Raw genomic sequence first — 26,210 nt, forward strand, 5'->3', positions numbered from 1 at the left:
AAGACACTCCTTAAAACTTACCTCTTCGACCAAGCTTTTAGTCACATGCCTTAATTTCTCATAATACTCCTGTGAAGTGCCTTGGGATGCTTCACTACATTAAAGGCGCTATATAAATACAAGTTGTTGTTGGTTTAATAATGGTGTCCAGTCCTCCACCTGTGAGTAACCAGAGATGAAAATGACTTAAAAACTATACTGAACCATTTAATAATTTCATTAGTGTACACTAGTTGGTTTTAGTAAAATTAAATATATTTTGATATGAAACGAAATGTTTACATCTTGCCTACTAGTGTCTGTACACCCAAGAAAATGAATGCAATTTGAAAAGCCTTCCTGAACTAGTGCAATCGGTGGAAACTCACAAATTGACTTGAAGGTGTGGCATGTTTTATGCGCGGTGCCTGAACTGTTTAAAAGATTGCAGACAACACAAACTTTTAAAATTCCTTTTAAAATTCCTCGATGTTTTGCACTGGTACTTTCGATTCCGCCAAATTGCGCAGATACAACTCGTGGAAACTCTACTGATCGTGCAAAGAGGTGTTGCTTCCACTTTAGTTGTGTTTATCTTCAGAATTCTTTTTTATTTTCAGATGTACACCATATATAAACGCCACGCTCAGTATTTGTTCAATGAAGGAAGACATGCTGTTCACCTGCAGCGCCATCTGCTATTCTGATAGGTTCAGATTGGTTCGGTTCTATAAAACATTGCAGAAGCCCGTTCTATAAAACAGACTGTAGGGGGCACAATTCGACAAAAGTAGCCAACAGATCAATACTGTACTTGCTCCCCAGAGAGGCATGTCAAATATCAAACTTAAGTACAATGTTACCATAAAACATTTGAATCTATTATTACCCTACATATGGTGATTCCATTAAAGGTGTAAGCACTTTATGCAAACGGAAAAGAGGAACTTCGGTCAAAAGGATAAGGGAGTTCCTGTAACTGAAGACTGTTTCCTTCATTTCTTTAGACAGGAGATCATCAAGCCAGTAAAACCAAAGCAAGTAGATCCTGACATCTACTACTTTACCTTATTGAAAGATAATGTGCTGGATTTTGCTGTAGAAACAACAGTTCTCACCGTTATTTTCGTGGAAATCGGGCAGCAACTTAATAACTGCACATGCGCAGTTAAATGCAGAAATCAGGAAGTTGCTGTCCGAGATGCCCTGCTCCTCCAAAAGCTTTCCAAAAATGGCATCTTGCTGTCTGACTCACTATTGAAATACATTGAACTGAGTGAAGTTGCTGTACTTGCCTCAGATACGGACTAAACGCGCCAGAAAGTTAGGGCTTGTCCATTCCAGTCTAAGTACCCTTTTAACGGTCTTAATTACTGCCAACCAACTTTTCTGGCACTGAAAATTAACTTTTACAACTGTGCAGACTCAATCCTTCAGATTTTAATTATTGGGAGATTTAAAAGAGAGCAAATAATTTTTTATATTGTCTTTTATCTCATCTTTCCCTCTTTTTATTTTGCTTGGTGTATGTGATTTGACATTAAATTCCATATTCCAACTTACACGTCCTAGTTCTGATTCTTTAATCTGATTGGTTGAGATACACAGTTGCTTGCCCTGTTTACACTCTGTAGAATGGGCTGCAATTTTTGGCTCTCAAGTTCCTGTGCAAAACCCCATAGATATGTCTTCACTTTGACAATCAGAGCACTGGGCAGAAATCACATTGAGTCAACACCCGCCTCGATGCTTTGTTTTAATTAAACTGTCGAATTCCTGTGGATATGTGCAAGTATAATGAACAGCTGGCACCGTTCATTCACCCCTGACCTCAAAATCCACTTCCATCATTACCTATGTAATCTCAGTTGATGGGGTGGGTGCGTCTCATGCATGCAGTCACAACCATATTTGTACCTATCTCAGTCAGGTAGGAAGTTATGTCATCTGTCCAATCTGCATTAGAAAGCACTCTCCAGTGACCTTTCAGGAACAGTCTCATGAATACTGCTTCAGTCAGTAAAAGAACCAACCACAGCTCCACGAATCCACTAAAAATAGTGTCACCTTCAGTACAGCCAGAAGATATTCTAACAGATTTTCTGTGGGAACCACTGCCATTGCAGGTTTTGGCTGGGAGACTCTCATTTACGACCATTTTAAAGAAACAATTTAACTTATGTAATCAGAGCTGGGAGATAAAGGCTCATCAAAAGTATCCCCTTCTGCATGATCATGCCTATAGACTAGTTCTATTCATTCAGCAGCTTACACTAAATTAATGTTCAAATTCTTCAATCTACAACAGCTTGTTGTCAATCAGATTTTATGGTTAAGTAATGATACTCATGGAAATGATCTGAGCAAAAGCTATCATGAGTTGTCACTGTTCTGCAATTTTTGTTATCATCGATTAAAGAATTCTACTAGTTTTAATCAGACTATTGGATTAGGATGTTAATTATTACAATTGAAATAGCTGGCATGATTCTCACCAGTTTTCTTTTACACTGATATCTCGATTTCAATTTGTTTTTAAGCACATTTCTGATAAACCACACCCAGTCACTCCCATTGTGTGAAATTTCAGATATCAAAGCTAAGCAATGTTCCCCAATTCGTTTTTTTTTAAATACCTTTAACATAATAAATGCAGTCAACTCTCTATCCAGTTTGCATATCTGAAGTGCAGATCATTGATTCTTCTTGCAGATCTTCATAGATCATGTGACAAAGCCTCCGTGCTAAGTCTGATCAGAAACTCGTCCTCCATCATGCTAATGTAGCAGACTCAGTTCTGGTTGATCCAAAATCTAAGGTTAACTTTTTCTGCATGTCATGCTCTCTCCTGAGCCATCTACTGCCAAATTACTAAATGCCTGACAATGACTGCTGCTCACAGCCTGCGGAGCTGAAAACTCCTCTGTACCAGCTAGTTCTGTAGTGATACTTTAAAATCTTTGTGAACTAACAGCAGTTATGAACGAGTGTTTAGGACTCACTTTTAGATTTTATTCTCTCCCTCTTGTAATTCTGCACGAGTTTCTAATGCTTGGCCTTTAACATGGCATGAATTGGCAGCTTGGCACAGTTGAAAACACTCTTGCCCATGAATCAGAAGGTTCTGGATTCAAGTCCACCGACACCAAAGGAGTGCTACATTGTCAGAGATGCTGTCTTTCAGACAAAATGTTAAATCAATGTCTGTCTGCTTAGGTGGAGTACAAAATCCGAAAAGAAGGGAATTCTGGAATATTCTGGAAATAGTGGTGAACCAAGGGCCTTGTGAGAATAGAAACATAAAGAAATTAATATTAGTAAATAAATAGTACTGGAGAAATTAATGAGACTAAAAGCCAACAAATCCCCTGGACCTGATGGCCTACATCCTAGGGTTTTAAAAGAGGGAGCTATAGAGATTGGCTTTGATCTCCAAGAATTTCCCAGATTCTAAAATGGTCCCTGCGGACTGGAAGCTAGCAATTGTACCCCTGCTATTCAACAAAAGAGGGTGAGAGAAACAGAGAACTATCGACCAGTTTGTCGGAGATCAGTAGTAGGGAAAATTCCAGAATCTGTTAACAAGTCACTTAGAATATCAACTGGGAATGGTGGCATGGAGGTTATCTTACTGGACTAGTAAGCCAGAGGTCCGGACTAATGGCCTGCAGACACAAGTTGAAATGCCACTATATCAGCTGAATTTAAATTCAGTTAATTAAATAAATCTGGATTAAAAAAACTAGTATCAGCAATGTTTACTATGGGCTCAATTTTGGCCAGGCGTTGCTCCATTTTTTTTGGAGCAACTTGATTTTTCTGGAGTATCTTAAAAATCCCCATTTTGCATATTCAATTTGCACCGGTTAGTTACGATTTTTTTTAGTTTAGTTTTTTTTCTCAAGCGAGGGCATGACCAGCCACCTATGCCAGTTTTGGCCATTTAGGCCACTTTGGCCAGCTAATAGTTACTCCAAATCTACTTTGGCCAGCGTATGTGGCCACTTCAGAAAACCCTTGCAGAAAGTTAAAAAATCAGCACAGGTAGGTACATCGGAGGCCATTCGGCCTGGGATAGGGGCGGGAAGGGAAGTGGAGAGGACCTGCACCTAAAGCACCAAGACTTACAAAGCACTAAACAAAATATAAAAAGTAATAAGCATTCAATAACAAATAAAAAATAGAACTTAGTCCTACCTCCATCTGAAAACTTGGCCAGGGAAGGCAGCGGGCCAGCCGGTGCGGGAGGCCACTCGGCCTGGGATAGGTGCAGGATGAAAATGAACCGGGAGACCATTCGGCCAGGGATAGGGATAGGAACGATTGAATTACCGACAGCAGAGCACACACAGCGGCTGCAGGAAGCAAAATCACCAGACAGTCTACAACAGGCTGCAGCAAGCAAACAAAGAGGTTGGGGGGAGGACGGGGCAGCGGGGAGGGAGAGAGAGGGCGAGAGGTCACAAGACTCAAGGGGGGTGAGGAGAGAGTAGAGGGAGGTCACAAGACTCAAGGGGGGGGAGGAGGAGAAAAGACCTTTGGGTGCGGTCCATATACATACCTTGGGGGGGGAGAGAGAGAGAGAGAACTGCGAACCTGTGCTGTGCTGCCTGCTTTCCTGCCATTTTGACCTTCTTTGAAAGTTTAACTTTAACTATGGGGGCAATAATATCAATGCTATATTTTTTGCGAGCGTTCTGCATCATTGTGCTACATAGGAGACAATTGATTAGAGCTCGTCACATCAGGAACATCAGAGCCCATAGGCTGCTGGGCAGGAGGCCTTACCCACCTCGGCAATTTTGAGTCAGGCATTCGTACCTGGACATGAGTGATGCAGAGTGTGTCAGAAGGTGGCGTTTCCGCAGAGAAGTTGTCCGTGAAATTTGTGAGTTGCTGAGACCAGACTTACAGCTGAGAAGCGGCAGGTGGAATGCTTTGTCAGTTGAAGTGAAGGTTAGAGCTGCACGTTCCTTCTATGCCTCGGGATTGTTTCAAGCTACAACTGGGGATATGTGCGCCATCTCTCAACATGCAATACATGTCTCCATTCATCAGGTCATGGCTGCACTGTATGCACGGAGGAATGACGTCATCAAGTTCCCAATGACCACCCAAGAAATCTATGACAGGGCTGTGGGATTCTCAAGGATTGCTGGCTTCCCAAAGGTACAGGGCTGCATTGATTGTACCCACATCGCATTGCGAGCACCTTTGAAGGATGCTGAGCTGTTCAGGAATAGAAAAGGCTTCCACTCTTTGAATGTGTGTGACAACATGCATTGCATCATGTCAGTCGATGCAAGATACCCTGGCAGCACCCATGATGCGTTCATCCTATGCGAGAGCGTTATATCTGCCATGTTTGAGCAGCAGCCAGAAGGGCAGAGCTGGCTACTGGGAGACAAAGGGTACGGCCTCACCACCTGGCTCATGACACTCATACGCGTAACCTGGATGGAAGCTGATCATCAGTACAACCTGTCGCACATTGCGACGCGCAGCATCATAGAGAGGACCATTGCCATCTTGAGACAGCATTTCCAATGCCTGGACCATTCTGGAGACTACTTGCAATACTCCCCTGAGATTGTCGGTCAGTTCACTGTTGTGTGCTACATGCTGCATAACGTAGCCATCATGAGGCAGCAGCAGCTGATAGTGGAAGAAGAAGACCCAGCTGTGGTGAGAGTGACTGATGATAATGATTTGGAAGATGCAGGTGACGAGCAGGAGGAGGAGGAGAATGATGAGGATGAGGAAGCCATGCAAGTGCCTGAGGCCAGAGCACGACGTCAGAGGAGGGCGGGCCATCGTGCTCCTTTAATGATTGCTCAAGCCTTGCGCCAGCAGCTCATCTGTGAACGCTTTACTGATGCCTGACGGCTCAGCGACAAATATTCCACAGGGACATATTTATTTTTTGGAGCTGTTCCTAAATGTTGTGTTGTATTATTTTCTTTACCACCTCTGGGGTGCATGGCCAGGACTCCACAGATAGGGTCCACATAAACCCTGTTGCAGCCATTATGCCTCCAATCACACGACATATTCCCTGCCATGACTATACTGAGTCCTGACTGAGGCTCAGGAGCAGGAGTCCCAGCCTCTCGCGCTTCCATTAGCTTTGTAAGGGGCTCCACTGCTTACAAAGCAGTTAGGAAGCTCCTGGAATCTATAGAGACTCAGCACAAGCTATTATTCACCGTTTTCCTGGGGGGGTTCCGCTGGGATTCCTTCCAGAGATATGGCAGGAGATTGGTGGGATACTGGGGGAATTTTGGGGCCAATGTCATTGAGGAGTGACACTAAAGGAGAAAACCAACAATGGAACATTGAAGTAACAACGCAAGGTGGGGGAAATGCAATTTCTAGGAATGTGTTGGCTACCCTGTGTCAGCTCGGAATAGGACCAGGCGAGAGTGATCCCATGGATCTGGACCACGGAAAATTCTCCAATTTGCACAGTCCAGAGTTGTATTGATGCACTGGGATTATTATGCACATTGTCCTGATGCAATTACATTAAATTTTGTCTTTTCACACTTTTAGTGAGAATATTAGGTCCATATACAAGATAATATAAAACATAGGCTTCAAATAACTTGGAATTTAATGTTTACATATACCTCACCAAGGTCTGCTAAAACCAACAATAAATTAGCACCTTCTTAATTACCATTTTATAATATTTACAATTCTTTTCATTTTAACATTAAACACCAAGATCAAATTGTTCAGTAACCAAATATATGATCACCTTTTCATTTCATTTGTTTGGGCATCACAATCCAATGTCCCTCACTCCATCCAGTTGGTTCTGCTCACTCCATAAAACCATAGTAGCAGAAGGTTACATTGCAGAAACATAGAAACATAGAAAATAGGTGCATGAGTAGGCCATTCGGCCCTTCGAGCCTGCACCGCCATTCAATAAGATCATGGCTGATCATTCCCTCAGTACCCCATTCCTGCTTTCTCTCCATACCCCTTTAGCAGTAAGGGCCATATCTAACTCCCTCTTGAATATATCCAATGAACTGGCATCATCAACTCTCTGCGGCAGGGAATTCCACAGGTTAACAACTCTCTGAGTGAAGAAGTTTCTCTTCATCTCAGTCTTAAATGGCCTACCCCTTATCCTAAGACTATATCCCCTGGTTCTGGACTTCCTCAACATCGGAAACATTCTTCCCGCATCTAACTTTTCCAGTCCCTGAGACAAGTTAGCCATTCGGCACATTTCATTTGCTAGAACAATCCGAAACGAATCCCATGCTTGGGTTCTCTCCATAGCTGTACCAGAATGTTACCAGGGCACCAACAGTTAAATTATGAGGAGAGATTACATAAACTAGGCTTGTTTTCCCTGGAATATAGAAGATGACTTGATTGAAATTTTTAGGATTTGAGAGGAATTGTTACGGTAGATAAAAAACATTTTCTGCTGGTGGGGAAGCCTGGGACAAGGGAACATAACCTTAAAATCAGAGTCAGGCCAGCCAGAAGAGGTTAGGAAATACTCCGTCACACAAAGGGTGCTAGAAGTGTGGAACTCTCTCACACAAAAAGCAGTAGATGTTAGCTCAAATAATAATTATAAATCTGAGATCAATAGATTTTGCTAGACAAAGGTATTAAGGGATATGGAGCCAAGGTGGATGGATGTAGCTGGGAAGTATCAGGCTGGGGGAGGTGTCAAGAGTCTCCACCTCGGAAACAGAAGGCTCTCAGTGGTCCCATTTATAAGGGGCTGCATTTAATTAAAAAATAAAATTTGGTTTCTCTTCAGGAACTCAGAACACGATAACAGCCTTGAACCCCCAGATGTGCCCCACATTCAAAAGTATTGGCAAGATATGTCTCACTAGGCGTCTCTCTGGTTACCCAATGCCAGGTCCCTTAACATAGTGAGTCCATGCCCCCAGCCGTGACCCTGTTTAATCCTTGTTTATGTCTCCAAAAGACTATTGTGGAATTCAGCCGTAAGGCAGAGACTCAGCATATCTGGGTCCTGGCCTCATTTGTGGCCTTTCTCACATCCTTCCCGACATCAGTGAAAACTGAATCAGCATCTCAAGCCTCGTCTCACCGGAATCATCCAAAAACACTCTCCACAATTATCACCACAATAACACAATTTATAACATGCATCAATTAATAAAAATACATTTTGTACTATGATTCACAAACTAATAAAGTTTGTCTCCTGCAGTATATCAATCGTATATTTATTCACATTTATCGGTGTGCAGTTTCACAATGCCTTTCATGTGAAGCTGCAGAAGTTTGTAGAATTCATTCGGCATTGAGTGAATTTTACCTGGCATCATATTGTCATAGTAATGATGGTGGAACTGGTTTCCATGCACATCTTTAGAGAAGGGCCAGAATCCATACACCCATACTTCCTCACACAGCTCCATTGCTGCGCTTAATATAATGAAACCGCTAGAAAGACGTTTCTCTTTAACACCTTTACCTTTCCAGAATGGACTGACAGTTTTCATGTATGATGGATTTAAAAATATTGCCTTCTGTTTCATTCCAAAATCTTGCAGAGTGTAAGAAACTTTAAATGAAGGTGACGTGTTAATTGAATAAGAAAATGCAGGCAGCAGAATAAATGCATTTTTATAGGCAGATATATAGTCCACAAAAGGTTTTCTCCTTAAATTCAGACTTTGGTACCTGTAAAATAAACAATATTCTTTACATTTAGACCCTGAAATTCAGGGATTCTATCAGGGCCGGTTTGGATTGTGGTTGGGGTCGGGCAGCACCAGGCGAGGGCTGTGGGCAGCTGGGCCAGGATCGTGGGCAGGTGGGGTGGGCTCATGGCTGGGCGGGGCCGATGTCACAGGTGAGGTAGGACTGGGATTCTGGTCGGTAGGGGGTGGCAACATTCCCAACTTTATACTCCTCACACAGAGAAGGCCGTGGAGCTCATTGGGAGACACTTTGCTCTTGACATAGGAGAAGGCGAGGCTGGCTGCATATGGCCAGTACCAGACTGAAAACAAGCACTGTCACTTTGGCATCTCTGTAAAGGACCATATAGACACAGCGTTCCACTCTGTTCCCTATCTCCATAATCCCAACAAGTAATACTTTTAGTTTCTATTTTCCTTTCCTCCAGATCCACCACAACATCGGAGGCATTATTTTCAAGGGTATCGATACTGATGCAGTAGCTGGCAGGTGAGGTTGAGATGACAGCAGCGATCTGTCAATGGTGAGAGAGGTTATTCCAAGGATGTGACAGTGTATAGAAAATTTACTCCAAACACTTCCAACCTGCATAAAGCTCAAATGTGTCTTCCAAGGCTACAGATTCGAAGATTAGAAAGTGAACATCTATGAAATGGTAGCGTTTATACCATATTTGCAGCAGTCAACTGTTCAGAAGAATGGAATCTGATGGAACACCCGACCTACTTATCTGACGTGATCCCTCAGCGCTGTGAACTTCGTGAAAGGGATGAAAAAATGGTAAGTGTTGGGCAAATGGTGTTTAATTGGCTTTTAACTATAATCTAAATTACCTCCCCCACTGCTTGGTGTCGGGTCTGTTGAGCACTGACAGACCTGACACATGGGAAACACGAGTGCAGGTGGTGTTGACAGTGGGCTCCCAACTCACTGTCAATATTTCTATTTTAACACCTGTCCAGTCTTCGATCCCCCCCTCTCAGCGCTGGTAAAATTCCGGCCTACATGCCAAACAAGCCACAAACCAAATAAGTAGATCAGGGTCAAAGAGAGGTCAGAAGGGTAGGTAGAAGACCTGCACCACTGTTACTCGACCCCAAAGTGGAAAATCCCACCCAATACCTTCAGGAGGCAAAGGCTGAAGAGAAAATTGGAAAAGGAAAATTGCTGAAAATGAAGCGATATCTCAGCGGCAAAGCATACCTTATGCTCACTTCTTCTCACACAGACCTTCTTTTCTCCTATCCTATCTTCTTCCCATTTTCTGTCTCTGCAGTGTCAGCTGTGGCTCAGTGGGTAGCCCTCTCCCCTCTGAGTCAGACAATTTGTGGGCTTAAGTCCCACTCCAGGGATTTGAGCTCAAAAATCTAGGCTGACACTCCAGTGCAGTACTGAGGGAGCACTGTGCTGTCGGAGGTGACATCTTTCAGATGAGTCATAAAACCGAGGCCCTGCCTGTTATCTCAGGTGAACATAAAAGATCCCATGGCACTATTTTGAAGAAGAGCAGGGGAGTTTTCCCCGGTGTCCTTGCCAATATTTATCCATGAATCAACATAACAAAAATAGATTATCTGGTCATTATCACATTGCTGAATGTGGGAGCTTGCTGTGCGCAAATTCCTACATTACAACAGTAACAACACTCCAAAAAGTACTTCATTGGCAATAAAGCGTTTTGAGACACCCGGTAGTCATGAAAGGCACTATATAAATGCAAGTCTTTCTTTTACTCTCTCCTATTTCTGGTTTGTTATTAAATACAAATAGACCTGGGGGCACTTGTGCATGAAACACAAAAGGTTAGTATGTAGGTACAGCAAGTGATCAGGAAGGCCAATGGAATCTTAGCCTTTATTCCAAAGGGGATGGAGTATAAAAGCAGGAAAGTCTTGCTACAGTTATACAGAGTATTGGGAAGACCACACCTGGAATACTGCGTGCAGTTTTGGTTTCCATATTTACAAAAGGATATACTTGCTTTGGAGGCAGTACAGAGAAGGTTCACGAGGTTGATTCCAGAGATGAGGGGGTTGACTTATGAGGAAAGGTTGAGTAGTTTGGGCCTCTACTCATTGGAATTCAGAAGAATGAGAGGTAACCTTATCGAAACATATAAGATTATGAGGGGGCTTGAAGAGATGGATGCAGAGAGGATGTTTCCACTGATAGAGGAGACTGGAACTAGAGGGCATAATCTTAGAATAAGGGGCCGCCCATGTAAAATTGAGATGAGGAGAAATTTATTCTCTCAGAGGGTTGTAAATCTGTGGAATTCGCAGACTCAGAGAGCTGTGGAAGTTGGGACATTGAATAAATTTAAGACAGAAATAGACAGTTTCTTAAACGATAAGGCAATAAGGGGTTATGGGGAGCAGGCAGGGAAATGGACCTGAGTCCATGATCAGATCAGCCGTGATCTTATTAAATGGCGGATCAGGCTCGAGGAGCCATATGGCCTACTCCTGTTCCTATTTCTTATATTCTTATGTTCTTATAATTACCTCCTTGAAATGATACTTGGATTGGCTGTCACAATATCTGTTTTCATTCCCACATCATCCATATAATCCATGATAGGGGGAAGATTACACCTGTAATAATTAAGTAAACAATTATATTGTCTTTTTAAACTAATAATGTATAACATAAATATATCACTACTGTGACAGACATCAGTGCAAGGCAGTAAATGACCAGAACAAATTCGAAAGCACACCTTGTTCATCAGATCAGTAAAGATAACTCATGTAGATCACTATTACAATTATTCTACAATAAACTAACATTGTTGGATATTAAAATCATCATCATCATTCACATCACCCCACCACTTTAATCTTTAGATTGCAACACGTGGAGGCAGTTTCCAACCTGTAGTGTCATTTCAATGCCTGCCTCTCTTCCGCGGCTACGTATGCGCCCGGGTGTCCCTGGAGATGGAGCACGTGATGTCCACCGATACGCTCGATGCCTTCCGCGACCGGTCGATAACGGAAGGACTGGAGTGCATCATCACAAACGGGAACAACATTTTAATTTGATTTATGAAGGTTTCTTCAAAAGATTTTTTTGTTATTTTACAGGCTTTTTGGTTGCTGACTTAAGTATAAAAGCAGGGAAGTCCTGCTACAAATGCATAGGGTATTGGCGAGACCACACCTAGAGTATTGCGTACAGTTTTATTCTCCTTATTTAAGGAGGGATATACTTGAATTGGAGGCAGTTCAGAGAAGGTTCACGAGGTTGATTCCTGAGATGAAGGGGTTGATTTATGAAGAAAGGTTGAGCAGGTTGGGCCTATACTCATTGGAGTTTAGAAGAACGAGAGATGATCTTATTGAAACATATCAGATACTGAGGGAGCTTGACAAGGTAGATGCAGAGAGGATGTTTCCTCTTGTGGGGGACTCTAGAACAAGGGGGCATAGTTTAAGAATAAGGAGTCGCCCATTCAGAACTGAGATGAGGAGGAATTTCTTCTCTCAGAGGGTCATTAATCTGTGGAATTCTCTGCCCCAGAGAGCTGTGGAGGCTGGGTCATTGAATATATTTAAGGTGGAGAAGGACAGTTTTTTGAATGATACAGGAGTGAAAGGTTATGGTGTGCAGGCAGTGAAGTGGAGCTGAGCCCAAGATCAGATCAGCCATGATCTTATTAAATGGCGGAGCAGGCTCGAGGGGCCAAATGGCCTACACCTGCTCCTATTTCTTATGTTCTTATGTTTTAATTGCCAGTATTTAAAAAGAGTTGGAGTGTCATCTCCAGGGCACCAATGGTTTCAGAGAAGCCCTCAGCACCTGGCTGTCCTCTGACAAGTGTTGTTCTTTCATTATCACATGTATATTCTCTCTGATTTATATATTCCCTTTCAGATTACTATTCTCCCAAGGACATGTTCCCTTAATATCTTGATTTAACAAATTATTCGACTGATTCACTAGCACTTTTAATGCCCTGTTTCACACATTCTTGAGCACAACATCTTAGGGTAAATTTTGCATGGTCTTATACCACCAAAAGACCTTGCACGCAGCCAGTGCATGTCAGAAGATCATAGGTGTTTTGCAATGAATGCTGGTTACATCTAAGGCCCTGCCAGTGATGCAAATTTTAACCTTTCATATTGCATTTATTTTGTTAATCCGCTTGCAGTGATTCTGCAATGTTCTGAGGCTGTTGATGATGTATTCTATTTACATGGGTGATTACAGAGCATCAGTAATAACACCTAATGGACTGTGTGTTATTGGAGGCATGAGGAAAGGATCATGGCACCGGAGGGACTGGAGTGCATCATTACCTTGGGAAATAGAATTCTAATTTAATTTGTGAAGTTTCCTTTTAATTTTGGTTAATTTACAGTCTTTATTGGTTATGCACTTTAAGAAAGGGGCATATGCTTCCCTCTGAATTTGGTGATGGTAATTCCCATCTACCAGTGCTATAAGAAGAGTAAACATAAGATCATACCATGTTCCTTAATTTTATCAACAAGCCTCCTTTACACCACCTGGCTATAGTTACCTGGTTTATTCATTTCTCCCTTTTGAACAATGATGTTTCATTCGCAATCCTTCAATGCTCTGGAATAACTTCCATATCTAAGGATTTTTGGCAGAATATCGGCAGAACATATTTTTTCTCGGACTTCCCTTAGTATTCTGGAATGCATGTCATGAGGACCTGGTGCCTTTTTCACTTTAAGTTCGAGCAATGTTTTCAGTAATACTTCCTGATCTATTGTTATCCTATCTAATTGCTCACATCTTCCTCTTCTACCCATTCATTAATATCACTCGGTCTTCTGTGAAAGCAAAGGCATAGCACTCATCTGCTATCTCTGTCATCCCTTCATTCTCCAAAAGAAGAGTTCCTTTTTCATTTCCAATTGGCCCTAACTTTTCTTTAATTCTTCTTTTATTTATTTTTGTTTGTAAAATCCTTTATTATTTCCCCTTTATATTAGCTTTTTTAATGCCTTCTCTTGGCCTTTCTAATCACTGTGTTTGCTTCCCCTCTCTAATTTCTATATTTGGATTGCTTTTGTTTTGAATTATTGGCCCTAGATTTGTCACATGCCTCTTTTTAAAGTCGCATTTTAATTTCTGTACTCATTCAAGGAACTCCCACTTTTACCTCTTGTCTGAATATGTCTAGTCTGGACCTAATTATCTCCTGTATGAACATTCTTTATGCAATTAGCATCTTATTAGCAATGTTTTTTTCCAAATTATCTGGGCTAGTTCTCTTTTTATCTCATTGCAATTGGCTTTTTTTCAAGTACCTTTATATTTCACTGTTTCCTCATCTTTTCCATTTTTACATCCAACCTAATTATGCTACCATCATTGTTTCCTGGGTGCTCCCCTACTCTTACATTACCTATTATCATAAGCCTTGTGGCCGAAGTCAAGCGAGTGGTCGGTGTGAGAGTGGTAATATAAATGAGAATCACTGAAACATTTCCTTCAACTTCACTCTATTTATATTTTAACTCTGACTAAACCAGCATATCACTGAAGAAATAGTGGGCTATATACATACCTCTGGCCAGCAGCTAAAAAGATTGTTGCAATGATAGCACCTTACAGGATGAATATTTAAAAAAAGATTTTACCTGCGTCTGGTATTCCCCTCACATTTATTAGCAGGAACAACCACAGACATACTCCTGCAGCTGCTTTGGTTCATACCTGAATACAAAGTCAGCCTGATTTATTTCCATTCCACAGCTGCTGTTAGTTAGAACTCCTCCATTTCCAACAACAGAGCAACGTTTAAATACATGGTCTTTGAAAGGGTCTGTCTTTAAAAAAAATAAACAATATGCAATTACCATCACTATTACAATTCAGAAGTTCCTATAATTATACAAAAATCCGTTTTTAATCTACACCTAATCAAATAAATAGAATTACTTTGAGTATCTCCTTATCTAAATATACTTTAATGTGGAAATAGTACCAAAATGATTGTTTTTGTGCTTGGTTCCAAAGTGCATTTCAGAACCAAAAAGAAAAGTTAACAGGACAAGGAATTCAATCTTACACTCACAGATTATATGAATGCTGTCAGTTCAAAATAGTTGTTTGTTTGACAAGTATTTTGGAATATTAATGCTTCCTTTTCCTCAACTAAGTTGGTAAGATCAGCCAGTTGCTGCATGAATCAGTGCTATTGGCATTTTTGCAGAGGGTGTGGTCCACCCAAAATCCAGCAATTAACAGAGGTGGAGGAACGTGTGGCAGCCCTGGTGGGTGCCCACAATGGAACAGCTACCTGTGGTAGTGCTGATTCGACAACTTCAGCTGAGGGTAAGTCCTGCAAAATCCCCAGGCTGTGTTGGGGTCATATAATGTAATGTTGGGGTCATGTAATGTAATGTCATGTAGTGTCTGTGGATTTGGGTTAGGGTAATTTCATGTAATGCCTCTCGACGACATATAATGCAGTAGTGGTGGTCCTTCAAATAAGTCTGCGCGATGTGACCATAGTCATGTCAGCCTGCCCCCTCCCCTGCTGCTAAGCACTCATGTTGTTTTCTATTTCCAGATGAGGAGTCGCATGTGCACCATCCCACCATGGAAGCCTCCACCTCCGCCTCATCCTGTCATACATGGGTCGACGAGGACGAGGTCGATGAGGAGGAAGAAGAGGAAGAAGAGGAGTGTCCAGAGGACCTTATAGAAACAGCTGTTGTGGGAGGATTGATGTTAGAGTCAGTGGTGGTGGAGGTGGAGGAGGAGTTGATGGTGGAGGCAGAGGTGGGGATGGTGCACATATTTTAGCTGCGGCCAGCAGTCCCTCAGAGGGATTCAACTTTCATGGGTTCACCTCAGAGTCAGCGGGATCAAGAGGTGTGCAGCAATGCACCCCGAGTGTACAAGCCCGTATGCCGCCTCCACGGAGGTTGAGTCGCCAAAGCCGGTAAGCTCAGAGACAGGCAGGTGCAAACCTGGACATGGTGGGACTGTCAAGAGCGAGCGTTGATTTAGGTTGAGAACTCTTCCGGGCCCTGGGTAGTATTTCTGGCAACATCGCCACACAATCTGCCCGACAATCGGCGGACATGTCGCAGCTGATTGCGGCGGTGCGGGAAAACACCGAATCTGTCAATGCCATGTGGCAATTGATGGTCTCGGCATTTGGCACTGCATCCCCCAGTGTCACACCACCCAGACCGACAGCCCCTGAGGGTGGGGAGCTAGAACAGTCTTTTGACTCAGAGGCCGGGTCTTCCACACCCCGAGCTTCTCCAGTGGATCCACACATGTCATCGCCATTGTCTATCCCCCAACAACAGCAACGCTCCAGATACCTTGCTGCACAACTTCCTGGTCCCAACGTGGGTCGGGGTATTGGGAGGAAGCAATTGCAGGTAAAGATCGGGGGGGTGGGCGGGGTGGGGGCAGAGGTGGTGGGAATGTTGACTGCAGTTAAAATTGGTGCAAGGTGTGGGGTGTTGGTTGGTTGATTGTTTGTTGTTGTTCTTGCTGCTGTTGCTGCTGTTTTTAAGGAGCTTTTTAAATCCCGAGAATTTAAGGAACTCGGAGCTAAATTAAAAAGTAGGACCTCAAAAGTAGTAATCTCGGGATTGCTACCAGTGCCACGTGATAGTCAGAGTAGGAATCACAGGATAGCGCAGATGAATACGTGGCTTGAACAATGGTGCAGCAGGGAGGGATTCAAATTCCTGGGGCATTGGGACCGGTTCTGGGGGAGTGGTGGCATGGGTTCATCGCCGGGCTCCTTATCCTCCTCCTCTTCCTCCTCCTCCCCTCTCTCCTCATGTGGTCCTGGGCCCCGATTTCAAACCTCTCCTGGGCCCTGATCACATCTCTCTACAATCTCTCGCTCTCACTTTGCCCCAACCTCGTAGCTCCTGCTGTACCTGCCCACGCTCCAATCATCGACCTGGATTATGGTGACATCCAATCCAGTTGCCCTTTTCGCTGCCGTCACTCTCCTTCTCCAACAAGTGCTGTTCCCTGGAGTGGATATGTGTGCGCACTAGATCCGTGCAGCAGAGCTGGTCTTCAGTCGTCTGTTTAATCCAGCCACTGGACCAAGACCTAGCTCTGTTAAGCCCGTGTGGTGGCTGGTGTGCAACAGCCACCACACATTAAAAAAAATCCACGCACAGGCATCTTCCACCCTTGAAGATTTAGTTCGGGACCAGGAATATTAGGTCCTTCATTGAAACACCTGTGAACTTTTTGATGTGGAAGCAAGTTATCCTCGATTCGAAGGACTGCCTATGATGATGATGATGAAAGTGCAGTGCCCAAAATTGGACACAATACTCTGGTTGTGGCCGAAGCAGTGTTTTATAAAGGTTCACATCATAACTTCCTTGTTTTTCCACTCTATTTATTAAGCCCAGGATCCTGTATGCATTTTTAACTGTTTTCTCAACCTGCCCTGCCATCTTCAATGATTTGCGTACATATACCCCAGGTCTCTCTGTTCATGCACCTCCTTTAGGATTGTACCCTTTAGTTTATTTTGCCGCTCCTCATTCTTCTGACCAAAATGCATCACTTTGCACTTTTTTGCATTAAATTTCATCTGCCACATGTCAGCCCATTTCACCAGCCTGTCTATGTCCCCTTGTAGTCTATCACTATCTTCCTCACTGTTCACTATACTTCCAAGTTTTTTGTCATCTACAAATTTTGAAATTGTGCCCTGTACACCCAAGTCCAAGTCATTAATATATGTGAAGAAAAGCAGTGGTCCTGAGACCGACCCCTGGGGAACACCACTGTATACCTTCCTCCAATCCAAAAAACAACTATTCACCTCTGCTCTGTTTCCTGTCACTTAGTCAATTTTGTTTTCGTGCTACCACTCTCCCTTTTATTCCATGGGCTTGAACTTGCTGGCAAGCCTATTATGTGGCACTTTATCAAACTCCTTTTGGAAGTCCATGTACACCATGTCAGTCACATTGCCCTCATCAACCCTCTTTGTTTACTCATCAAAAAACTTGAGCAAGTTAGTTAAACATGTTTTTAACAAATCCATGCTGGCTACCTTAATTAATCCACACTTCTCAAAGTGACTGTTAACTTTGTCCCTGATTATCGTTTCTCAAAGCTTCTCCACTACTGAGGTTAAACTGACTGGCCTGTAGTTACTGGGTTTATCCTTACACCCTTTTTGAGATTTGCAATTCTCCAATCCCCCACCTCCGTATCTAAGGAGAATTGGAAGACTATGGCCAGTGCCTCCGCGATTTCCTCCTTAACTTCCCTCAGCATCCTAAGGTGAATTCCATCTGTCCTGGTGACTTACAACTTTAAATACAGACAGCCTTTCTAGTAACTCCTCTTTATCAATTTTTATCTATTCCAGTATCTCCACTGGCCACCTCTATAATATTGCCTGTCTCCGCTGCTGAAGCCCTTATCCATGCCTTTGTTACCTCTGGACTTGGCTATTTCAATGCACTCTTGGCTGGCTTCCCATATTCTACCCTATGTAAACTAGAAGTGATCCAAAACTTGGCTGCCTGTGTCCTAACTTGCACCAAGTCCCGCACACCCATCCAGTCCTGTGCTCGCTGACCTACATTGGCTTCCGGTTAAGCAATGCCTCGATTTCAAAATTCTCATCCTTATTTTCAAATCCCTCCATGGCCTCACCCTTCCCTATCCCTGTAATCTCCTCCAGCCCCACAACCCCTCGAGATGTCTGCGCTACTCTAATTCTGTCCTCGTGAGCATCCCTGATTATAATCGCTCAACTATTTGTAGCCGTGCCTTCTGTTGCCTAGACCCCAAGCTCTGGAAGTCCCTGCCTAAATCTTTCTGCCTCTCTATCTTTCGTTCCTCCTTGAAGACGCTCCTTAAAACATACCTCTTTGACCCTTTTGGTCACCTGCGCTAATTTCTATTTATGCGGCTCGGTGCCAAATTTCTTATGTCATAATACTCCTGTGAAGCGCCTTGGGACCTTTCATTATGGTAAAGGTGCTATATAAATACAAGTTGTTGTTGTTGTCATTGTGCTTTGGGGTTTAATGTATCATGGCGCAATTTAGCTGACTATGCTTGTGAGATGTATGTTTCGTACCTGTTGACATTGTAAAACAAGATAGCCAAGATAGTCTTGAAACAAGGAAATGGACACTGGGCCCAAGATGATTAATGATAAACTGATTGGCCATCTTGAAGAAATGAAATACTTCATTTCTGGGGGTCTTGTTCACAATAACACTTGTCATGCCATAATGAAACATCCAGGACAGTATGCGTGACTAGAGGCCTAAAAACATCTTGTGCTTTCCTTCACAATTTGTAGGTGAAAAACAGGGTAATTGCTTTTATTTTTCTGCATGACTTAGAGATATTGGGAGAGAAATGGGCCTCCTTTGCTCCTCCTATTAATGCCTCCACGGGCAATAATGGGGCGCAAATGGGTGAATTGAATGCCCATGAAATTCCCTGTTGCTTTTGCACTAGCACGAAGACTTAGCGCCTCAGTTCCTAGCACCCCGGTTATCGTGATGTCAGGCGGTGCGCCAATTGGCGCCTTGGATCAGAACTTCACTCTTGTCCCCTGCCTCAGCACCTGCCGTTAGCAATGGCAGGTAGAGGAGATAGAAACATAGAAAATAGGTGCAGGATTAGGCCATTCGGCCCTTCGAGCCTGCACCACCATTCAATAAGATCATGGCTGATCATTCACCTCAGTACCCCTTTCCTGCTTTCTCTCCATACCTCTTGATCCCTTTGGATATATATATGGCCGTTGGAGGACCGGTAATTAAAGGCATCAACATCCGGTTTATTTTTACTCGGCAAAGAATGCTGCCATGTCAGTTTCACATAGGTAAACAGGTGTTTTGAGCGATTTCAGAAAATTAATCACTTTAATTTAGGTGAGATTCAAAAGTGCAACATTTCCATATGTTAATGGGGGCTGTACTAGCACTGGACCTCTCCCTCTAGCATCAACATCGGAGGCAGCAGAGGTAAAGAGAATGATTGTAAAAGGGAGAAGGACCAACAGAGCTCTCAACAGGAGACTTTATCCTCCCAGGGTATTCCGGCAGCAGTTCTCCTACATCAATTTCACTGAGGAACAGTGTCTTAGAAGGCTTCCCTTCACCAAGGATGTGGTCACAGAGCTGTTCTACCTCCTGCAACCAGATCTTGAGCCTCAGACCAGGGTGAGCACGACTCTTTCAGTGGCAGTCAAGGTCACCATTGCCCTCAATTTCTATGCCAGCAGATCCTTCCAGTATGCAACAGGCAACATGTCTAACATATCGCAGTTCGCTGTCCATTGTTGCATTCGCGAGGTCACAGATGCTCTCTGCAGAAGGTGAAGGGACCACATTTTCTTCCTCATGACCAAAGAGAAGCAGCACGAGTGTACATGTGATTTGCCAGGATAGCGGGCTTCCCCATAGTACAGGGTGCCATAGACTGCACCCACAATGCAATGTTGGCCTTTATTGCAAGGGGGATGGAGTACAAACATAGGGAAGTCTTGCTACAACTGTACAGGGCATTGGTGAGACCACACATTAAGTACTACATACAGCTTTGGTCTCCTTATTTAAGGAGCAATATACTTGCATTGGAGGCAGTTCAGAGAAGGTTCACTAGGTTGATTCCTGGGATGAAGGGGTTATCTTATGAGGAAAGGTTCATTGTATTCATTGGAGTTTTGAAGAATGAGAGGTGATCTTATTGAAACACATAAAATTCTGAGGGAGCTTGACAGGGTAGATGCTGAGAGGATATTTCCACTCATGGAGGAATCTAGCACTAAGGGGCATAGTTTCAGAACAAGGGGTCGACCATTTAAGACAGAGATAAGGAGGAATTTCTTCTCTCAGAGGGTCATGAATCTTTGGAATTCTCTACCCCAGAGAGCTGTGGAAGCTGAGTCATTGAATACATTCAAGGCTGAGATAGAGAGATTCTTGAACTATCGTGGAATCAAGGATTGTAGGGAACAGGCAGGAAAGTGGAGTTGAGGGTAAGATCAGATCAGCCATGAGCTTGTCAAATGGCAGAGCAGGTTTGAGGGGCCCAATGGCCTACTCCTGCTCCTATTTCTTATGTTCTTATGTTCTTAATCATCTTCCTGCATTGATTCTGGGAATTTGGGACTTTGTGCAATACACTCACACTGGTGCAAGCATTCTTCCATTCTCCGTACTGCTCTCTTAGGTGCGTTTGGCACTAACAGTTGAAGAGACCCCCTGTACTGTATTTTAATCCTAAAAGAAAATAGCATGGGTAATACACCGCTACGTGAAAATATTTGAATCAATATTTTTAGTGAAAATATGAATTTCTGTTAGAACATTTTTTCTGTTGCTGAAATTTGACTCATTCTTATATTTATACCTGAGCACAAATCACAGCTTACCTTAGGAATCAGTTTAAGAATATCTTCTGTAATCCTCATTACTCTTTTAGGTTCTGCATCAAAGCTCAGATTTGTTCCCAGTGGCGTATTAACTTGTGTAACAACAAAATTTTGAGTTGCATTACAACATTTCTCCAACTCTGACCTGAAAGATAAACCATTTTGTGTGTCATTGAGTGTCAGCTGTGGCTCAGTTGGGAGCACTCTCACCTATGAGTCAGCAGGTTTTGAGTTCAATTTCTATGCGAGACTTGAGGTCAAAAGTCTAGGCTGACACTCCGAGTGGAGTGCTGCACTGTTGGAGGTGCCATCTTTTGGATGAGACGTTAAACTGAGGCTCTGTCTGCCCTCTCAGGTGGATGTAAAAGATCCCTTGGCACTACTTGAAGAAGAGTAGGGGAGTTACACCTGGTGTCCTGGCCAATATTTATCCCTCAACCAACATCACTAAAAAATAGATTATTTGGCCATTATCACATTGCTATTTGTGGGAGCTTGCTGTGCACACATTGGCTGCCACATTTCATACATTACAACAGTTACTCCACTTCAAAAAGTACTTAATTGACTGTAAAGTGCTTTGGGACATCCTGAGTTGTGAAACGCACTATATAAATGCAAATCTTTCTTCTTTCTTTATTATACAAGCAGGAATGCAGTAGTTAAATTTTACAACCCATATCTGATGCACCTGTCTTCTCTTGCCAATATGGTTCCTTTGTAATGTTCCTAGAACTAAATAGGGACTTTAATATAACCTACTGTCGAAGATAAAGCTGTTGGCAGTAGAACTGCTCAGACAATGGCAGAACTGAACAGTTAATCATGAGGAAAAACACACTGGAGTTTAATTTCCAAAGTCATTCACTTTTACAAAATCACATGAAGCAAAGTAATGCTTTTCAATGCACCATCTTTGATCTGATCTAATTGATTGGTCTTTAGATTCCTGGAACGTTATTTTAGAAATAACACATCTCCTGTGACATTGGTCATGGATAGTCTCCAGACTATAGCCTGGCTTCTGATGCTTACTATGGCTCCACTCAAAGGCGCTGGTTGGACACAGGCCGGAATCTTCCCTACCCTGCGAGTGCGGGTTTGGAGGCGGCCCCACTGTCACTTTCACGGTTCACTTTCCAATCTCAGAAGCTGAAGCCTTCAGGATTTGGAAGACATTTTTGAGCTGTATGCAATTTGGAACAGTTTGCAGTGATTAAAGAAACTATTACAGCAATGAGCAGGGAAGATATGTTAGAGGGATCAACAAATGGGGCCATATGAGTCGAAATGAAAAATAAAAAAGGGGCGATCACACTGCTGGTATTATAGACCCCCCAAACACTGTGTATTATAGACCTCCCAAACAGTGGGAGGGAGATAAAGGAGCAAATATGTAGGCAAATTGCTGTTAAGTCCAGAAACCATAGGGTAGTAATAGTAGGGGATTTTAACTATCCAAATATTTATTGGGACAAATGTAGTGTGAAGGGTTTCGAGGGTGCGGAATTCTTGAAATGCATTCAAGAGAACTTTTTTCATCAGTATGTAACAAGCCCAACACGGTCTTGGATTTAGTTTTGGGGAATGAAGCTGGGCAGGTTGAAGGGAGAGAGCATCAGCATTATAGTGGGAGAGCATCATCATCATAGGCAGTCCCTCAGAATCGAGGAAGACTTGCTTCCATTCCCAAAGTGAGTTCTTGGATGGCTGAACAGTCCGATACGAGAGCCACAGACCCTGTTACAGGTGGGACAGACATTCGTCGGGGGAGGGGGTCGGTAGGGTGGTTTGCCGTGCGCTCCTTCCACTGCCTGCGCTTGGCCTCTTCATGCTCTTTGCGTTGAGACTCGAAGAGCTCAACGCCCTCCCGGATGCACTTTTTCCACCTCGGGCGGTCTGCGGCCAGGGTCTCCCAGGTATCAGTGGTGATGTCGCACTTTACCAGGGAGGCTTTGAGGGTGTCCTCCTTTGGCTCGTTTACCATGAAGGAACTCCACATAAAGCATTTGCTTTGGGAGTCTTGTATCTGGCACGTGTACTCTGTGGCCTGCCCAGCGAAGCTGATCGAGTGTGGCCAGTGCATCAATACTGGGGATGTTTGCCTGGTTGAGGACACTGATGTTGGTGTGCCTGTTCTCCCAGGGATTTGCAGGATCTTGCGGAGACATCGTTGGTGATATATCTCCAGCGACGTGAGGTGCCTTCTATACATCGTCCATGTCTCAGATCCGTACAGGAGGGCGGGTATTACTACAGCCCTGTAGACCATGAGTTTCTGGTAGATTTGAGGTGCCTGTGCTTCAAACACTCTTTTCTTCAGAAGGCCGAATGCTGCATTGGCGCACTGGAGGCGGTGCTGAATCTCCACATCAATGTCCGCCTTTGTTGATAAGAGGCTCCCGAGATGTGGGAAATGGTCCACGTTGTCCAGGGCCGCCCCGTGGATCTAGATGACTGGAGAGCAGTGCTGTGTGGCAGTGACAAGCTGGTGGAGGAAATTTGTCTTACGGATGTTAAGCGTAAGCCCCATGCTTTCGTATGACTCAGTGAATACAAAGACAGAGGCTGAACTCCAGGATATAGTCAATGTAGTGGGAGTGCACTTGGGTGCCAGTGACCATGATTCAAGTTGGTTATGGATAATGACAAGGATAGGAATGGAATAAAAGTCCAGAATTGGGGAAAAGCTAATTTTGCGAAATTAAGCAGTGATTTGGCCACAGTGGACTGGAAACAGCTACTCGTGGGTAAATCAGTGTCGGAACAGTGGGAGGCATTGAAGGAGGAGATCCAGAAGGCTGAGGCCAAACATGTGCCCTTAAAGAAAAAGATTGGGAATAATAATTCTAGAGCTCCTGGATGTCAACGGACTTACAGGGTAGGATTAAGGAAAAAAAAAGGACGTTTAAGTCATACACCAATGGCGAAATATTATAGAATCTTAAGAGGAATTTAGAAAGTTAAGAAGCAAAATGAAAAAAGATATTAGGAATGCTGAGAGAGAACATAAGAACATAAGAATTAGGAACAGGAGTAGGCCATCAAGCCCCTCGAGCCTGCTTCGCCATTCAAAAAGATCATGGCTGATCTGGCCGTGGACTCAGCTCCACTTACCTGCCCGCTCCCCATAACCCTTAATTCCCTTATTGGTTAAAAATCTATCTATCTGTGATTTGAATACATTCAATGAGCTAGCCTCAACTGCTTCCTTGGGCAGAGAAATCCACAGATTCACAACCCTCTGGGAGAAGAAATTCCTTCTCAACTCAGTTTTAAATTGGCTCCCCCGTATTTTAAGGCTGTGCCCCCTAGTTCTAGTCTCCCCGACCAGTGAAAACAACCTCTCTGCCTCTATCTTGTCTATCCCTTTCATTATTTTAAATGTTTCTATAAGATCACCCCTCATCCTTCTGAACTCCAATGAGTAAAGACCCAGTCTACTCGATCTATCATCATAAGGTAACCCCCTCATCTCTGGAATCAGCCGAGTGAATCGTCTCTGTACCCCCTCCAAAGCTAGTATATCCTTCCTTAAGTAAGGTGACCAAAACTGCATGCAGTACTCCAGGTGCGGCCTCACCAATACCCTGAACAGTTGCTGCAGGACCTCCTGCTTTTGTACTCCATCCCTCTCGCAATGAAGGCCAACATTCCATTCACCTTCCTGATTACCTGCTGCACCTGCAAACTAACTTTTTGGGATTCATGCACAAGGACCCCCAGGTCCCACTGCACCACAGCATGTTGTAATTTCTCCCCATTCAAATAATATTCCCTTTTACTGTTTTTTTTTCCAAGGTGGATGACCTCACATTTTCCGACATTGTATTCAATCTGCCAAACCTTAGCCCATTCGCTTAACCTATCTAAAGCTCTTTGCAGCCTCTCTGTGTCCTCTACACAACCCGCATTCCCACTAATCTTTGTTTCCCACTAACCTTGGCCACCTTACAACTTATTGTTTTTTAATTTGATACTCTCCTTTATTTCCTTGGTTATCCATGGCTGGTTATCCCTTCTCTTACCGCCCTTCTTTTTCACTGGAATATATTTTTGTTGAGCCATATGAAAGAGCTCCTTAAACATCCTCCACTGTTCCTCAATTGTGCCACCGTTTAGTCTGTGTTCCCAGTCTACTTTAGCTAACTCTGCCCTCATCCCACTGTAGTCCCCTTTGTTTAAACATAGTATGCTCATTTGAGACACTACTTCCTCACCCTCAATCTGTATTACAAATTCAACCATACTGTGATCACTCATTCCGAGAGGATCTTTTACTAGGAGATCGTTTATTATTTCTGTCTCATTACACAGGACCAGATCTAAGATAGCTTGCTCCCTTGTAGGTTCTGTAACATACTGTTCTAAGAAACAATCCCATATGCATTCTATGAATTCCTCCTCCAGGCTACCCCGTGCGATTTGATTTGTCCAATCGATATGTAGGTTAAAATCCCCCATGATTACTGACGTTCCTTTTTCACATGCCTCTATTATTCCCTTGATTATTGTTCGCCCCACCGTGAAGCTATTATTTGGGGGCCTATAAACTACGCCCACCAGTGACTTTTTCCCCTTGCTATCTCTAATCTCCACCCACAATGATTCAACATTTTGTTCATTCGAGCCAATATCATCTCTCACAACTGCCCTGATATCATCCTTTATTAACAGAGCTACCCCACCTCCTTTCCCTTCTTGTCTATCCTTCCGAATTGTCAGATACCTCTGTATGTTTAATTCCCAGTCTTGGCCACCCTGCAACCACGTTTCTGTAATGGCCACCAAATCATACCCATTTGTAATGATTTGTGCCGTCAACTCATTTACTTTATTTCGAATGCTGCGTGCGTTTAGGTAAAGTGTTTTAATACTAGTTTTTAAACCATGATTTTTAGTTTTGACCCCTCCTGCAGCCCCTTTATATTCATACATATTGTCCCTTCCTATCACCTTGTGGTTTACACTTACCCCACTGCTACTCTGCTCTGTTGCCTCCTGCCTTTTGCATTCTTTCTTGGGGTCCTGTTCCTCTGCACTCTCACACACTCTAACTAGCTCAGAGCCCTCTCCTGGGTTCTGAATACTCCTCGCATTGAGGCACCGAGCTTTCAGGCTTGCC

The 26,210-nt window shown here is 43.3% G+C and overlaps 1 protein-coding gene across 1 annotated transcript in view; it reads right to left on the reverse strand.

Moving 5' to 3' along the window:
* Positions 1 to 6,574: 6,574 nt before the first annotated feature.
* Positions 6,575 to 26,210, reverse strand: part of LOC139264149 (alpha-2,8-sialyltransferase 8F-like) — an 86,352-nt gene continuing 66,716 nt past the window's right edge. Inside the window, exons 4-7 of the mRNA XM_070880235.1 lie at positions 21,086 to 21,230; positions 14,389 to 14,501; positions 11,196 to 11,285; positions 6,575 to 8,670 (exon numbers count right to left, since the gene is read on the reverse strand). Coding sequence (XP_070736336.1) covers positions 8,211 to 8,670; positions 11,196 to 11,285; positions 14,389 to 14,501; positions 21,086 to 21,230 — 808 coding nt within the window. The 3' untranslated portion in view covers positions 6,575 to 8,210. The remainder of the gene's footprint in view (positions 8,671 to 11,195; positions 11,286 to 14,388; positions 14,502 to 21,085; positions 21,231 to 26,210) is intronic.

The sequence above is a fragment of the Pristiophorus japonicus genome, chromosome 5 (genome assembly GCF_044704955.1).
Source record: "Pristiophorus japonicus isolate sPriJap1 chromosome 5, sPriJap1.hap1, whole genome shotgun sequence".
NCBI lineage: Eukaryota > Metazoa > Chordata > Chondrichthyes > Pristiophoridae > Pristiophorus > Pristiophorus japonicus.